Source organism: Mesoplodon mirus, assembly GCF_964341445.2.
Source record: "Mesoplodon mirus genome assembly, chromosome: 3".
NCBI lineage: Eukaryota > Metazoa > Chordata > Mammalia > Artiodactyla > Ziphiidae > Mesoplodon > Mesoplodon mirus.
The window spans coordinates 120,550,544-120,564,202 of record NC_138978.1 but is presented as its reverse complement, the minus strand read 5'-3'; the positions used below and the strand labels follow the sequence as shown (position 1 = coordinate 120,564,202).

Below are 13,659 nucleotides of genomic sequence, written 5' to 3'. Positions count from 1 at the left end.
CAGGAAATCCTCAGGAGTCGAGAGCCCGTAGTCCACCCACTGCCTCCTTCTGTGCCTTCCTGTGTACACTTGCCTCCTGCAATGTGAGCATGTGAAACCACATGGGGGTCAAAAACCCATCCCGTTTTCTACTGGTAGCTTGAGTCTGGGTTCCAACAATCGGCTCTGGTTAGAGAATGTTTAGTCTTGAAGTTGGCGAAGAGGGCGTGGCTTTGAGGAAACCTAGGCAAGGTCAGTACAAATAGACACTGATGTTATTTCTGGTGTGGGGTGTTGATGGTGTTAGTTTTCAGTGTCTGGAATCCATCTGTCTGTCTGTGAGTGACTGGAAGGCAGGCGCTTCATCAACTCCCCCCACTTCCTGGACTTTATTCTCCTCCTAAAAGACTGTCTTGAGGCTCTCTGACCATATCCTGCCCTGGAGCTTCTGTACAAGCTGACTTTCCTTTTACCAAGCCCCAGCCCAGCCCTACACGGCCTTCCTCCAGGAAGCCTTCCTTGATTGCTACCTTTTCCTCCAAGCACAGCTGCATGCTGCTTCTTTTCATCTGTGTCCATCCTGGGATGTCCTTGTCCCTTCCATCAGGCAGAGTGCTTTTGTGTCCTTCTCTGGATCCCTTCCCAACAGACAGGACAGGGCCTCTGGGAGGGGCTCAGAAAGATTGACCATTTCCTCCCACTGCCCCTATTAGTGGCTCTTGGTGTGGCCGCCATCAATCAGGCCATCAAGGAGGGCAAGGCAGCCCAGACAGAACGGGTGTTAAGGAACCCCTCCGTGGGCCTCCGAGGGGTGGTTCCTGACTGTGCTTACGGCTACCAGCAAGTCCTGGAAGATGCCATGGCAAAGAAGCGGCGCCCAGGTAGTGGCCTTACCATGCCCCTCCCTTCTTTGCATGCCTCAGCCACCTCTAGCCTCCTCTGAGCCTTCTCTGCTTACTTGGTTTCTGCTTAGGGGATACAGCGCTCTGGGTTCAACATGACATGAAGGATGGTACCGCCTACTACTTCCATCTGCAGACCTTCCAGGGGACCTGGGAGCAACCCCCCGGCTGCCGCCTCAACACCTCCCACCTGACTCGGGAGGAGATCCAGGTTGGCAGGCCCCTGCAAAGGAGGGGGCTCATGGATGGGAAGTTTCCTGCGGGAGAGGCTCCCACCCACCAGGACACCAAAGGCTCTCTCTCCTACTTCCGCAGATGGCTGTCACCAAGATCACCGCTGCCCACGACCGCCAACAGCTCTGGAAGGCCAATGTGGGTTTCATTATCCAGCTCCAGGCCCGCCTCCGCGGCTTCCTGGTTCGGCAGAAGTTTGCTGAACGTTCCCACTTTCTGAGGACCTGGCTCCCAGCAATCATCAAAATCCAGGTAGCAGACTCTGGCCATCTGAGGCTTCAGGGCCTGGACATACCTGAGCTGCAGGGTTTTCTCCCTACTTACTTTTTGCTGAGTGGAGTTGGGATGATCTTTTGGCCTCTGAACAGTAGTGGTTAAGAGCGTGGATTCTGGAGCCCAGACTACTTGGGTTTGAATCCCCGTTCCACCAGGTTAGCTGCATGACCTCAACAAGTTACTTACTCCCTCCCAGTTTCCTTATCTGCAAACTAGGAATCTGGAAATTGTAGCACCCACCTTATAGGGTTCTGAGGTAATATCTAAAGTACATCTAAACAGTACCTGGCAGATAGGCAAGAACATGGTATAAATGCTAGTTACTGTCATCATCATCACTATCCAGAGGGTATGAGAGCTGCTTTTTAGCTTCTCCAGGGGGAGAGTAAAAGATTTAGTGAGGGGCTTCCCTGGTGGCGCAGTGGTTGAGAGTCCGCCTGCCGATACAGGGGACTCGGGTTCGTGCCCCGGTCTGAGAAGATCCCACATGCCGCGGAGCGGCTAGGCCCATGAGCCATGGCCGCTGAGCCTGCGCGTCTGGAGCCTGTGTTCTGCAACGGGAGAGGCCACAACAGTGAGAGGCCCGTGTACCGCAAAAAAAAAAAAAAAAAAAAAAAAAAAGATTTAGTGAGACATCAGGGTATAGACACCAGGAAGACTTCCTGCCTAGAAAAGGAGTAGTGAAGAGGTGGTGGTGGTTAAACAGAAAAGGAGTGGAATCCCTTATGGAAAGAACTCTACCTTTTCTCTCCAGCCAGCCTTTCCATTTTTATTCTCCCAACCTGTGGATGGTCCAGTGTGGCCTCTGAGACCAATCCCCAAGTAACTGGGGCACGAGGCCAACTGGGAAGATAGGCCTCGGGCCCAGGCACTTTACAAGCCAGGAACAGTGGGAGCTGAGCAAACAGAGATCTCCTCAGGCAGATGTGACCTGGAGGGCCTCGTGGCAGTGTTGGCAGTGTAAAAGAGACTTTATTTAAGGAGCACCTCCAAATGCCCAGTGTCTGCGAAGGATACCACTTGGCACTGGGCAAGGGTGAGAGATGGGTGTGAGAGACACAGGTGAGTGATCACATCTCTCCCATCGCAGGAACTGGAATACAGTGGATGTGAGATATTGTGATAGTAGGGACGCAGAGATAACACCAGAGAACCCCAAGGGAGACAGAAGCACAGACTGAGACTGGCCAGTGGCCCTTGATTATGATCTGGGACATGTGGTGGTCATTGAGAGCTCAGGCTTTGGAGTCAGAGGCTGCAGTTTACCTCTTGGTCCTGCTACTTCTGGGCACCTTACTTAAGCCTCTCCAGCACTCAGTTTCCTCATCCATAATGGTGGTACTCGCCTCATGTTGACTGTGAGGGTAAAGTAGGAAAATTACATGTAGCATTTAGTGCAGTACGTACTCTATTGGTGGGGGCCATCACGAGACGTTAAATTTCGGGGCATTGGTCCCAGAATTCAAAACAGAACCTTAATAATCAGCATTTAGGGGTCTAAATCATAGGGATTCCTCCCTCCTGAGCACAGCCTGGCATCTCACAGCAACTCTACAGAGCAGAAGAGCCACACCAGCAGTGGGAGAGGGCACAACGTCCGAAGGCGAGTTTGCTACTGAGCCTGGGTGTGTGCCGGCTCTGGCCTGGGTCCTGGGAGACAGAGAAAGGGAGAGGGGGCCCAGAGCCCCAGGCTACCTGCTCTCCAGCTGGGGGGGGTGGTGGTGGTGAGACTCAGAAACGAAGCAGCTTGGGTGTGCTGAGACTTTAATGTCTCCCAAGAGGTCTGACCCTGGCCAGGACCCCAGTCAGGGTCCTGACTTCTGACCAATCCAGATTTGGAGGCCTTCTCTATAAGGAGCAGCCACGTGGGGGTGGGTAGGTGGTAAGAGCAGAGAGGAGACCCCTCTGCCTTTCCCCACAGCAACTGACAATATGTCAGGCAGCACCTGGAGTAGGAGGGGAAGGAGTGCTGAGGAAAGGCACAGACTTGGGGCTTCCTGGCCTCTAGGCTCCAAGATGGACAGCTGGTATCATGGGGCCAAGCTGTCTCTTTTATATCCTTTCCCAACAGAAGGACAGTGTAAGTCTTAGAGGAAAGCCTGGCCAAGAGAGCTGGCTTTAGAAGGGGCTGGGAGGGACAGTTATCTGAAGGGGGATGCTCTTAACGCACCAAGCCATGGCAATGTCAGCGGTAGAGTGTTCTCCGGGGCCTGAGCTCTCAGGAGCTGTTTAATGTGTTCCCTAAAAGACAGGATTTCAGTGGGTAGGGACAGGGCTGGGGTGAGGGTGGGCATAGACAAAGGTTCAGGGCAGAAGATCGTAAGGCATGTTTAGAAGAAAGTGAAATGTCTGAGGTGGTTAAAATCCTTAAGGAAGTAGGGATCAGTAGACAGATAGGAGTGTGGGGTCAGATGGTTGAGAACTTCTGGAAACTTTGGGGCTGGAAGAAACATGGTCTAAGTGGTACTTTAGGAAAATTAATCTCACACAAGCTTGGGGTGAAAGGGAAGAGGCCCCTAGGAAGGAGACCAAAACAGAAGGGAGCCATGAGATTTGTGTCTTAGGGACAGAAGGGGATGTGATTTATGGAGGAGATGGTCATTTAGACCCTTTGCAGTAGACTAGCAGTGGGGAGGGGCATCAGCCTGACAGCTGAATTACTGGGGGCCTTAGAGGGAAGATTTGCTTAGAGCTGGGGTTCAGAGCTGAATGGTAGAGTTGTAAAGAGAAGGGTGAGTTATGAGAGCATGAATGACCTGCTGCCCATATGGCCACTGGCAGAGGTGGTGGGCACACAGCTCTGTGCCTGCATACACTTTCCACCCGTGCCACCATGTGCCTCTCCAGACCATGGAGTGTGTGACAGAGTGTGGGTAGTCTTTATGTGGGTGGATGAGTATGTTGGGGGGGTTATGGTACATGCTGTGGTGAAGCTGGTGTGTAGATGTATGCTTTATTAATATATTTTACGCTTGTATCTTAACAGTTGTTTCTGTGAGGAGGTGTTGCTTAGCATGAGTGTGTATGTTTGATTGCATGGTGCAAGCATGAGTGTGGGGGGGGGCAGGGAGTGTGGCAGAGGGTATGATTGGCTACATGCAGATGTTTGGTCTTCCCCCTGAAGTTGGAAGTTCTTTGAGAACAGGGCCAGTTTCCTCTTCCTTCCCCCTCTACTTTCCTGCCTCCCCCCACCCCCCGCCCCTTCCCTGGAGATCCCAGGACGAGGCTTTTCCCACAGGCTTCTCAGGCCAATAGGGACCAGCTGGGGTTACCGCTTTTTCCCTTCTGATCTCAGGCTCATTGGCGGGGTTACAGACAGCGGAAGATTTACCTGGAACGGTTGCAGTATTTAAAAGCAAACACGAATGCTGTAATCAAGGTAGCTATCATGATTTGGGTGGGTTCCTGTCTCTCTTGAAGGACTCTCTGAGAACAGTTTTTAGTCCCCTCACCTCCTATGACCTCTAGAGATGGGTGGATTGGCCTGGAGAGCGGGCCCTGACCCTGGAGCTCTGAGGCAGTGTGTCTCTGCCCCCAGATCCAGGCTTGGGCCCGGATGTGGGCAGCTCGGAGGCGATACCGGAGGCGTCTGGGCTACTTCCAGAAGAATGTGAGTGTCATCCCACTCCTCCTGTCCCCATAACCAACCTTTATCCATGAGACCAGAGCACAGGCAACCAGCAACCCTTTTCCCATCTGTGTTCCTGGCAGGTTAACTCCATCGTGAAGATCCAGGCATTTTTCCGAGCCAGGAAAGCCCGGGATGACTACAGGATGTTAGGTAAACTGCCTGGTTTCCCTCCTCTGTCTGTGCAAGTGTCTGTCTTTGCGAGTTTCCTGGCTTTCAACAGTTAACAAGGTAGAAAGTCACACGACCCCACAGCTCACAAACTGGGACCTTAGAAAAGTTGTCTAGCCTTCTTAAGCCTTTTTCTGTCACCAACAGCTGATGTTCCCAACCTTGAGCGTGCCTTAGGGCCCAAGGTGGGTGGAGGAATGGGGAGATGTGCTCCTGCCTTTACAGATACCCCAATTTGATGGGAGGGAGAGGAAGGGAGGTCTAGATATCCCTCCTGGGGCCACACAGCGGGTAAGGGGAAGGTACAAGTTGTCTGTACAGGAATGTGGAACAGAGGTGGTAACAAAAGCCCCCTGCCCTACCCCAGTAAGAGATAGCCTCATCACAGGAAAAGCCCCTCTAACAAGGTTCTGTCTGTACCTCTGTACCAGTCTTAGATCTTCCTGTTGCTACCACACAAGCAGAAAGAAAGGAAGGAAGGAAGGAAGGAAGGAAGGAAGGAAGGAAGGAAGGAAAGGAAAGGAAGGAAGAAAAGGATCTTTCTCCTCTCCCTAGAGTTCCAGCCTTCCCCAACTTTGCCCTCTTCCCTGACCCATGATTCCTCCACTTCCCGCCCTCTGTGGCCCAACACACAGGAAGCCAGGCGAGGGACCTGGGGTCCTCTCTGCAGTGCTAGGAAACGTGAGGAGGGGCACTTGAGGGAGCTCCATCTTCCTGCCCCACGGTTCCCAGTAGTTGAGCAAAGCCTTAAAGAGGTCCTTCTAGGCTGCTCTTGGCTCCTGTTCTTAAAGCCCGGAAACCCAGCCTTGGAGGTCCCCCTCCTTTTGGTGAAGTGGACTAGTGGTCTATCCCAGGTTTACCTCCAGCCCGTGGGTTTCCGAAGAGGTAGGCCCCTTTCCTTCCTGGGCCTGAGGCCACACCTGTGGGCTTCAAGGTTGAGTACACTGTTCAGGAATCATCTCCTTCACCTCCTTAGTCCATCTTCCCACCCTTTCCTGCCGGTAGGGGTACCATCTGCCCCTATCTAGCCATAGACACTCGGTCCATCTGCTTCCGGGCAGCTAGCTGCTTTTCCCTCCTTACCTCTCCCCAGCCTGGCCCTTTCTGTTTTTTCTCTTGCTGTTGCATTAATACCACTGCCCTGACCACCCTTGATCTCTTTAGTTTATAGTTTTTCTGGAAGAACTTGTTTTTCCCAGGTCTGTCTCCCAATTTCATTAGCCCCAGCTCCACTCAGGGCACTGCCACTTACTAGCCATGTGGCCCTAGGCAAGTTACTAAACTTCTTTATTGCCTCCATTTTATCATTTATAAAATGGAGATAATGATCAGGTATGGTTGTAGTGAGGATTAAATGAGTTAAGGTGCTATACCTGGTTGAATCCAAGATGCCATCAGCTGTCTTCCATTGGTTTATCCATTCTTCACTCCTCAAAGATCTGTCTTCCACACAGTAGCCAGATTAGTCCATTAAACCTCGTGATCTTGTCACTCCTTCTTAAAACCTGTCAGCAACACCCCATTGCCCTGGGGATAAAGTCCAGTCTCCTAAGCACAGCTTCCAAAACTCTCTGATCCAACCTCTCCCTGCACCTCTGACCTCACTGACCCCCAGCCCTGTCCCTCAGCACCTGCGCCCTCCGCACTGTGTTACAGACATGATGGACTTCTAGCACTTCCTAAAACAGCCAAGTGCACTCCCTCTCAACTCTTTTTCACAGACATCAGGTTGGGTCTCACCTCCTCCTGGAAGCTTTTCTTCACTCCGCAGGTAGCCTTTGGTGGCCCGCTTTCACTTTCCCAAAGGTCCCCATGCTTGCCCCTCTCAGAGCACTAACCACACTGTAGTGAATTGTGGTTTATTTGTCTGCTTCCCTTACTGGACTGCCTTTAAGGACCAGGCCTGGTTTTGTTTATCCTCCAAATCTGACTCCTTCATTTCTTACTAGCTGTGTAACCTAGGGCAAGTTACTTACCCTTTCTGTGCCAGAGTGATTTCCTCAGTAAGTTACAGTGTGCTGACCTCACAGGGTTGTTTTAAGCATGTTAAAGCACTTAGAACAGTTTCTGTTCCATAGTGAACATTATATGTCTTAGTTGATATTTTGTTGTTATTCCCTGTAGCTTAGCTCATAGGCTTCTCTTTGCTTAAATATCATTCCAAAAGAGATTCAAGGAGAATCCATCTAACTCTGACCTCCCTATATTATAAAACGCATTGAACATTCCTTCTATCTGTGCTCCCCTGACGCAGACACTCCTGACAGAGGAGGGTTGTGTGAGGGTCAGGCAGGGCTGAGTGGGGGCTGATAGGTGGAAGTGAACTTGGAATGAAGGATGAATAAGTTGGCCCAGCAGCAGTGGGGAGTGGATCAGAATAGGGCAGCCTAAACGGATCATCAGAGGATGCTAGGGCTCTGACTTTGGTGTGGGAGGTCACCGAGATAGGCCCAGGTTGGGGGTGAATCCAGGTAGGGGAAGGACAGCTCTTGTGTCATCCCTAGTTATAAGATAAGGAGCTCGGGGACAGGACTGGCTGGGAGGCTGCCCACTGCCCTCCAACTGCAGGCAGAACTAATTAGAAAATGACTGGGGTTGGGGACCTTCTAGCCTCAAGCAGAATGGACACTGAGGGAGGGATTACTGGGGAAGGGGGCTGGAGAGGAAGCCTCTAGTGAAGCCATGTCTAATCCTGGCGCCTCTTCCCTTCCTGCCAGTCCACGCGCCCCATCCCCCTCTCAGCGTGGTACGCAGATTTGCCCACCTCTTGAATCAAAGCCACCAGGACTTCTTGGCTGAGGCAGAGCTGCTGAAGCTCCAGGAAGAGGTGGTCAGGAAGATCCGGTCCAATCAGCAGCTGGAGCAGGACCTCAATCTCATGGACATCAAGATTGGCCTGCTGGTGAAGAATCGGATCACCCTGCAGGTGAGGGGCCCACTGGCCCACCCTTCTCCCAAATCTAGCTGCCTCTGGAGAGGTGATGCTGGCCATTCTCTGGTTGCTAATCAAATATTTTTTAAATGTCTGGATTTTATCACATGGCTCAGGTCCTTGTACAGTGGTCCTCTGCCCTTCTAGTAATTTGTTGGGGCACATGATATAGCAGAAAGAACACTGGACATAAAATTGGAATGGCTGGCTCTGCTGATTCCTAGAGATGGGACTGCGGGCTGGTCATTTAACTTCTAGGTCTGTTTCCTCATTAGTAAAGTGGGAATAATGAGAGTGCCTAGCTCACCAGGCCAAATGTAAAAACAGATATGAAAGCTCCTTAAACTGTAAGTTACCATACAAATATGCAGTGAAGGGGTGGAAGTGATTTAGTGATATCTCCACCTCAAATCTGTACAACAGTCTAATAAGAAATAGTAGCAGAAACGAATAGACATGGTGCCTCAGTCTGGTAACCCACTTCTCTTTGGGGACTCACCCTGTGACAACAGAGGTGCCAGATGGAGTCTCGGGGCAGTAGGAGGCCCTTTCTCACCCTAGAACTGTTTATCTCCCTTGGCTCATTCCTTGAATACCTTGAACAGCAGAAAGCCCTGGCTCTTCAAGGCACTGATTCTAGACCATATGTTCTGTGCTCTGTGCTGGCCTGGGTCGGTTGTATCACCCGCTCCCCCGCCCCTGCAGGAAGTGGTCTCCCACTGCAAGAAGCTGACCAAGAAGAATAAGGAACAGCTGTCAGATATGATGGTTCTGGACAAGCAGAAGGGATTAAAGTCGCTGAGCAAAGAGAAACGGCAGAAACTAGAAGCTTACCAACACCTCTTCTACCTGCTCCAGGTGAGCAGAGGACTTTGGAAGGAGATATCTCCTGAGGGTCTGGGACCTTGAGGCCTTCGTATCTGTGCCTTTACCAGCAAGTAAGGTATTCTTTCCCACAGTCCTAATGCCTTGTACCCAGGGAAAGAGACTACCTCTGTTCATTGGTCTGGAATGTTCCCAGTACCCCCCAGGAAGTGTGACAATGTTCTCTATTCCAAGTTCCAATCAGCAAAGCCTTTCTTTATCTGATCACTAGTCCTCAAGGTGCATTATCAGCTATTCTTATCTCCCCCATTGCGTACAGACTCAACCCATCTACCTGGCCAAGCTGATCTTTCAGATGCCACAGAACAAAACCACCAAGTTCATGGAATCAGTGATTTTCAGTCTATACAACTATGCCTCCAACCGCCGAGAGGCCTATCTCCTGCTCCAGCTGTTCAAGACAGCACTCCAGGAGGAAATCAAGTAGGTTTTCCAGATGCAAAGGAATGGGAAGAGAATGGGTGAAGAGATGCCACTATTGGCTCCTTCACAAGGTGACAATTTACTGAGGTTTGAAGGTAGAAATGGAATCAGAAGACCTCTTTTCTCTGCCTCCTATGGAGACAAGCCACCTCCTGGGACAGCATGCAGGGAGGACATGCGCTGACATGTTAGCACAAAGGCTGAGACAGAGATAACAAGACACTCCTTAACAGGAGGGGTACCAGAGCAGGCTTTAAAGAGCCAAAAGTCTCAAAAGGAAAAGCAGCTATTTTACACAGAGGCAGGAGACCAGCTTCAATTATCTCTTGACCCATAGGTCAAAGGTGGAGCAGCCCCAGGACATGGTGACAGGCAACCCAACGGTGGTGAGGCTGGTGGTGAGATTCTATCGTAACGGGCGGGGGCAAAGTGCCCTGCAGGAGATCCTGGGCAAGGTGATCCAGGATGTGCTGGAGGACAAGATGCTCAGCATCCACACAGACCCTGTCCACCTCTACAAGAGCTGGATCAACCAGACCGAGGCCCAGACAGGGCAGCGCAGGTGAGCAGACGGGCAGAGGGAGAGCTCTCTTTGATCAGCTCAGTCTTGGGCCTCACTGGGGAAGCTTGAGCGTGCTTTGAAGGTGGCATATAAATGAGCATGCTGATTTATGCAAATATGACACCAGCCCTATAGGATGAAATATGGTAGCCTTTAGACCCCCTCTGGTAATTAACATGGAACTGCTGTAAATGACACCAGACCTGGTGTGCTTAACATAGAATGAGCACAGATGAATATGCAAATGTGTTTAATTGCCATGTCAGTGCTTGCAAATGATATGTCAGATTTACTGGGAGTTGGGATATGGACTCCTTATTGATAGGAGTATAGTTGAATATTCAAATTTATAGATGAATAGGCAAATGAGATAGTGGGAGAAATAAGTTGGCCTTATAGATTGGAGGCATTAACTCAGATGCATAGGTACTAAGGAAATGGAGCCGCTGAGGAGAGTAGGCAGTGGTGGTGGCTTCTCTGGGTGGCACGCAGGCATATAGGTTGGGGGTACTGCAAGGCCTGGCCCAGCCTTCCCCACCACCACAACTACCAAAGATATGCAGGGTGGCCCTCGTCTCCTCTGGTTCCCTTTAGGATCTTTCCACAGACTCCAGGTCCTCCATTTCCTCCTACACTCTTCCACCTCCCCCTGGGTGCTCCATCTCTTTCTTCTTCCACCCACATCACTCTAGTCCTCTCCGAGTCCTTTCTCTTATTCTGGCCTAATCCCCTTAAGCATATGCTGGGCTGCCCTCAGTGTGTATGTATGAGATCTTGTTGTTAGGTGAATTTAGGGGGTAGAGCCTTAGGGAGGGGAGGCCATGGGAGGGGCTTCTGGCTGATAACTTGTCTCTCTCTGCCCATAGCCACCTCCCCTATGACATCACCCCAGAGCAGGCCTTGAGCCACCCCGAGGTCCAGAGACGACTGGACATCTCCCTCCGCAACCTCCTTGCCATGACCGATAAGTTCCTTGCAGCCATCATCTCATCTGTGGACCAAATTCCGTATGTGCAACAGCTGCACACCAGCCTAGGCACAGGATCTCACGAGGGCCAGGCCACAATGGGGAGAGCAGAGCTGAAGGATGCAAGCAGGAAGGGAAACTGGTCTCGAGGTGCTCAAGGGCTTCAGGAGATGGGTGGAGAATGCCCAAAGCCCCGGCTAGAGACTTGCGCTGGAATACAGCACGCAGGTCTGTGTGGGCAGTCAGGACATCACTGGGCCAGAGAAGGGAACCTCAAGTGATTATAGGGACATATTATTGTCTGAGTGTAAATGGTGGACAATATAAAACTCTTCAGTCCACAAAGTCAAAAATAAGAAAACTGCAAACCAGTAAACACTTGATAAAAGTCCTTTCCTTTCTTAAAATTTAGTCAATAATTATTTTTTGAAAACAGATGATTGAAAATGGTGAGAAGGTGGGCCTCATCTAGATCATCACTCAGCCAACCAGCCTTTCTGGTGCTCAATAGTGCACGGGGCAAGGTGGGGATGCTGCAGAGGGGAGCCCACAGAGTTCAGTACCCTGCTCTCCAAACCTGGAGGACTGGATTAAGGATTTAAAATTAGGATTCAGAAAAGGTTGTCCTAGGACTAATAACGGAAAGGACACAGCGAGCTGTAAACTTCTGTCCCTGGCACCCTAGGAGGTGGAAATAGCTTTGAAAGGTATTTACTTAAATTTGTAGGTGGCACACCCGTAAGAGGAATGATAATGAAGTCTAGCATGTTTGAATAGCACTACCATTACTTTCACAGAGTAATTTCACTTGATCCTCATAAAAACCCTATGAGATAGAGAGGGCAAGAATGAACATTCCCATTTTCCAGATGAGGGAACAAACTTATAAGCGGAGCAGAACAGCCTAAGCTGACATCTCTGGTTACTGGTGGAATCAGGACTGGATGCTTCTACTCCAGTTCATTGTGCTCCTCGGCCCCTGCTTCTAGCCCAGACCAGGCCCTTCATAGATGCTCTGTGATAACAGCCTCAGAGCCGCCCAGGCTGTCCTGGGATGGGATTCTGGCTGTGGGTGTCAGACACCTAAGGTACAGGCTAAAGGTGCCTCTGTGGGGAATGCGGGATGAATATTGGGATCTGGGGTGTTTCCCAGGGGACACTAAAGGGGACCAAAGAAGAGGCTCTCAGGCCAGGTTGGAGGCTGTGTGAGAGCTTAGTGGCTGACTGGGCCCTGGTCCTCGGTGCTGACATAAGGGCAGGAGTGAGGGACAAGGCCCAGAGATGTTTGGAGGAAGGCAGCAGGGAGCTGGCTGTGGATAGGGGAGGGCCAGTGCTTGAGCTCAGCTCTGGGGTGGCTGAGCCCGGGGAAGGAGAGGCAGACACTCAGGCCCTCACTCTGGGGTGGGTGGGCAGGGCCATAGCACACCTATTGCTTTGCCCCCAGGTATGGGATGCGATATGTGGCCAAGGTCCTGAAGACAACTCTGGCAGAGAAGTTCCCCGACGCCACAGAGAATGAGGTCTATAAGGCAAGTGTTGTCTCCCATCCCCCACCTCTTGCCCTCTCCTTTGCCCCAATGGTGCCTGTGAACCCCCAGACTGACACAAAAGGACAGAAAACCCTATGCTGTAAAAATCTAAGAAGGAAAATATTCTCCACCATGTCAGTCGAGCCTGGCTCACCAGCAGGGCTCAGGTAGCAGATGGAAAGGCACCCAGGACATGAGTTAACAGTGGCCAACCCTGGACTTGTCAGATCTGGGTTCCAGTCCCAGCTATTGCTCAAGTTTGCTGCGTGACCTTGAGCAAGTTCCTGGCCTGCTCTGGGTCTGTTTACTCTTCTGTACAATAACGGGGTTGACGCAGGTGGTCCTTCCAGCCAGGTGAGCTGGGAGACCGGGGCTGGGGCTGTGGAGGCAGACCCCAGGTGCTTCTACGATCCTGTGCCCTCAGGTCGTAGGGAACCTCCTGTACTACCGCTTCCTGAACCCGGCTGTAGTGGCCCCCGACGCCTTCGACATTGTGGCCATGGCAGCAGGCGGCGCCCTGGCTACCCCCCAGCGCCACGCCCTGGGGGCTGTGGCTCAACTCCTGCAGCATGCTGCAGCTGGCAAGGCCTTCTCCAGGGAGAGTCAGCACCTGCGGGTCCTGAATGACTATCTGGAGGAGACACACCTCAAGTTCAGGTCTTGGGTCCTGGCATCCTATTCCTCCCTGTCCCCTCCCCCTTTTCCCATCTTCTTTCACGTACCACTTCCCCTCTCAACTCCATGAGGAGGGGAGGCATAGAGGTGAAGAGTATAGTTAGTGGGTTGGAGGATAGATTGTTGGAAGGACTCCCCAGTGGAGAGAAAAGAGGACTGTTGAAGGAAGTTGGCTTGAGGGGACCACCGGGAGAGAAAGTAGAGCAGCACAGAAGGGCCGGAGCCGAGACTGGAGAGTCACAGTTGGCTTGAGCAGTCACTGGAGAGGGCCGGCGGAAGGCTGATGGGAACAGAAATGTGGCGGGTGCCGGCCCGCCCCACCCTCTCACATGATCTTCCTCTGGAAGTAGGAGGTTCATCTGCCGAGCCTGCCACGTGCCAGAGCCAGAAGAGCGCTTTGCGATGGATGAGTACTCAGACATGGTGGCTGTGGCCAAACCTGTGGTGTACATCACCGTGGGGGAGCTGGTCAACACGCACAGGGTGAGGGGCGGCA

General features: G+C 51.8%; 1 protein-coding gene across 3 annotated transcripts in view; it reads left to right on the top strand.

Moving 5' to 3' along the window:
* IQGAP3 (IQ motif containing GTPase activating protein 3) overlaps positions 1 to 13,659 on the top strand; it is a 40,201-nt gene that overhangs the window by 20,056 nt on the left and 6,486 nt on the right. For 2 of the 3 annotated variants that reach the window (XM_082615978.1, XM_082615977.1), the window contains exons 17-30: positions 693 to 860; positions 953 to 1,092; positions 1,197 to 1,367; positions 4,687 to 4,770; positions 4,930 to 5,001; positions 5,103 to 5,172; positions 7,908 to 8,116; positions 8,828 to 8,980; positions 9,267 to 9,430; positions 9,768 to 9,992; positions 10,859 to 10,999; positions 12,404 to 12,488; positions 12,913 to 13,145; positions 13,514 to 13,646. In XM_082615978.1, coding sequence (XP_082472104.1) covers positions 693 to 860; positions 953 to 1,092; positions 1,197 to 1,367; positions 4,687 to 4,770; positions 4,930 to 5,001; positions 5,103 to 5,172; positions 7,908 to 8,116; positions 8,828 to 8,980; positions 9,267 to 9,430; positions 9,768 to 9,992; positions 10,859 to 10,999; positions 12,404 to 12,488; positions 12,913 to 13,145; positions 13,514 to 13,646 — 2,048 coding nt within the window. The remainder of the gene's footprint in view (positions 1 to 692; positions 861 to 952; positions 1,093 to 1,196; positions 1,368 to 4,686; positions 4,771 to 4,929; positions 5,002 to 5,102; positions 5,173 to 7,907; positions 8,117 to 8,827; positions 8,981 to 9,266; positions 9,431 to 9,767; positions 9,993 to 10,858; positions 11,000 to 12,403; positions 12,489 to 12,912; positions 13,146 to 13,513; positions 13,647 to 13,659) is intronic. The other variant, XM_082615979.1, reaches the window with a different exon arrangement.